The sequence below is a fragment of the Andrographis paniculata genome, unplaced genomic scaffold (genome assembly GCF_009805555.1).
Source record: "Andrographis paniculata isolate CXL003 unplaced genomic scaffold, ASM980555v1 Contig12END, whole genome shotgun sequence".
NCBI classification, from domain to species: domain Eukaryota; kingdom Viridiplantae; phylum Streptophyta; class Magnoliopsida; order Lamiales; family Acanthaceae; genus Andrographis; species Andrographis paniculata.
In genome coordinates this window covers 5,915,554-5,918,799 of record NW_026137402.1, presented here as the reverse complement: position 1 = coordinate 5,918,799, position 3,246 = coordinate 5,915,554, and the positions used below count along the sequence as shown (strand labels likewise).

At 23.4% G+C, this 3,246-nt stretch overlaps 1 protein-coding gene across 1 annotated transcript; it reads right to left on the bottom strand.

Moving 5' to 3' along the window:
* Positions 1 to 434: 434 nt before the first annotated feature.
* On the bottom strand, positions 435 to 975 carry LOC127254654 (protein NIM1-INTERACTING 3). Its single transcript, XM_051279883.1, has one exon. The coding sequence runs from the start codon at positions 822 to 824 to the stop codon at positions 513 to 515; it is 312 nt and encodes a 103-aa protein (XP_051135840.1). The 5' UTR covers positions 825 to 975; the 3' UTR covers positions 435 to 512.
* Positions 976 to 3,246: the final 2,271 nt, after the last annotated feature.

Genomic DNA, 3,246 nt, shown 5'->3' with positions numbered 1-3,246 from the left:
TTACTCCTAGTAAGTGATTTATTTAAGATACAAGTATGATTACTTTTATTTTTACTAATATATCATTCGGATTGTCTCGTATAAATCTCAATGTAAAAAAACAATTTTTACATCTAAATGTTTAAGTTACTAATCAAAATAAGCAATTAAAATTTTCATGGAAATCTACCTTTTTTTATATATATTTTAAAATATGTTTATTTTGTAAGATAATTTTAAAAAGTAATTTTTTATATAAAATATGAAAATTTGTAAAAATATAGAAATAATAAATATATATAATATATTAATATTTTAAAAAAATATATGAAAAAAAATAATTAAAAGAACACACCCTTAATCTTTCGTGTCATATAAAACCACGTAAGACTATTGTTTAAATAATAAATAAATTTGAAAATTAATAATAATAAATAATAAAACATTTTCCAACAAATAGTCAATGGTACCCTTTAATTATTTATCAAGACAAGTATTTAAAATAATCTCCAATACTAACTATAGAAATTAAACTAGAGAGAAAGATTAAGGTCCAACTCTTCATCTCCGCCCTTCTCCCCATCGCTTCCCCTCTTTCCTCCTTCCGCCGCCGCTGGTTTCTCCACAGTTTTTTCCGGCGGATCCGCAAAATCTTCCGGCTTGAACGTCGGATTCCAGACCGCCGCCGCCGGCGGCTTATTTTCGGAGGCCTTCTCCTTAATTCCAAAATTCATTCGTTCTCGCAATTCTCGAGTACTTTTAACTAAGGCGAAGAATCGCTCCATCTTCTCCTCGTCGGAATCTTCTTCGGTGATTTTCCGCTTCCTCCGATCTCCGTCGTCCATGGCGCCGCCGCCGGCAAACTGCGACGAATTGAAGGCTTTATAGAAGGAAGAGTAAAGGCGAAGTTACGTAGGATTGTTTGCTTGGCTACGCGTTGTTTTGCGTAATCGAAAACGTTTGTTGCATAAATAATTCTAATTAATTATTTGCTGTTATAAGTATTCAATTTCGGCTTTTTTTTTTTTTTTTTTTTGTTTATTTAATTGACTCAACTAACTGTTGTCAGAGTCGCTGAACATTATCGGAACATGTGCCAATTTATTATTATTATTTTTTTTTTATTTTTTATTTTTATTTTTTTGTTGATAACGGTGGCCTGCAAAGTACAATTGAAGATATTAATTGTGGGTTTAAAAGTACAATTTTAAATCAATTCGACTTGAGATATGTACTCAACTCCATTCATATTGAAGGTTTTTTAATAATTTTATAATTTTTAAAATATAGTAAAAATGATGGGTTTGTTGTTGCTAAAGCCGGCTGACATGACAATTAGGTACAAATTTGATACTCTCTTTTCCATCGTCCATATTTATTATTTTTGTTAGTCTCACATAATTTATTTTTTTTATTGTGAAAAAGTGATTATGCATTTTAATCATGTTTAAAAAGATACTATCTTAAAAAAAATTAATTTTAATTAAACTATTTAGTTATTTTAATCTTAATCTATAATTATTTTTAATACTCCTATATAATAATTATTTTTCTTAATACACTTCTTAATTTCTTACTAATTATATTTTACCTAACTTCTTGTATTTACGGTAATAGGCTTATATTATCTATGATGGAGGGAGTACAAAATAATTGTGTTTGAATGAAAATTTTAATCTAATTGTTTATACGAATATGATACGATGAGGCAAGGTAAATCCAAAGGGTTTGAAGTCATAACATCATGGTCAAAAGTTCACTCCCATCACCAACATATTATATTTTACGGTTGTTTTTTTTTTTATTTTTAAAAATATGATTTTACACTTTAATTACATTCTTAATTTTATAATTTTAACTAAATTATTTAATTATATTAATTTATAATTATTTGTATTATATAATAATTATATTTACTAATACATTTTTTAATTATACGTACTAATTAATTATACTCACTTGAATTTTTATATTTACAGTAATCTAAATCCTTTAGTTAGAACCAAAAAATATATAATTATTGTATTGTAAGTATTTTACTAGAATTTTTATTAGTTATTAATTAAGTATATATTTTTTAAACTTTTGTATCTATATTGTACCTGTTATTTGGGCAAAGAACGTATTCCCTCTATCTCATATCTATATATTTATTTGTTTTTTGCACGGAATTTTAGAAATATTAATATTATATTAAAATAAAATAGAAATAAAAATACAAAGATTAAATTAACCCTATTAGTATTGTATGATATAAAGGTAATGAAATAAAATAGATATTTTGTTATGAAACAGAGCAAAATAGATTAAGGGACAAATAGAATACTATTTTTGTATTATAATTTATATAATATTATTTGTCTTTTTCTGCAATGGTATAAAAATAATATCACATATATTATATTAATATAATATAAATATATATCATCTCTAATAACATACTATATACTTTCATTTAACACATGATATAAAAAGACAAATAAACACAAAACAGAAACCAGATTAATTATGTTAGTATTAAAATAAAAATGTAATACATTAATTGACAACATTTGACGGTAATCGAAGGATATCTTACAATTGCTTTCAAGGCAAAATATATAAATACAATATACATATATGCTTTTATTTAACAAAGTATTTATTTCGTCAATATATTATTTTTATTTTTTAATAAATTAAATAATAATAATATTTTATTAAGTAATAAAAATAATTTTGATATTTTTTATTTGAAATTACAAATAAATAAATTCTTATATAGTAGTATTTTACTATCTAAATATAACTATTTTTGTTATAATTAAAAATAATATTATTAAGTTAGACGAAAAAAATAATAAAAATAGTATCTTAAATTATAACTGATGAAGTATATATATACTATTTGGAATATATGTACATGATAAATGATACTCTTTCCTTCTTTAATAAAATATTCATACTATAGTAAATACAAAAATTTTAAAAAATATAATTAATAAAAATAATATTGTATAATATAAATAATTATAAATATAATTTAAAATATAATTAAAATAAATAATTATTTTAAAAGTAAATAAATAAATTATTGGAGACAGCGGAGAAAAAAATATAAAATTTATTTTATATGAAACAGGACAATTGCAATTTAAACACCGTAACACATCGCGAATTCGTTGTGAATAGTAACAAATTAAATAAGGAATCTGATGTCGTCACGGATGAGGCAATCCGAAACATATAAACAGCGGCCACAGACGTCACGTGATGACATGTGATTTT

Coding starts and splice junctions, on each gene's coding strand:
- LOC127254654 (XM_051279883.1), bottom strand. CDS start 824: ATGGACGACGGAGATCGGAGGAAGCGGAAAATCACCGAAGAAGATTCC.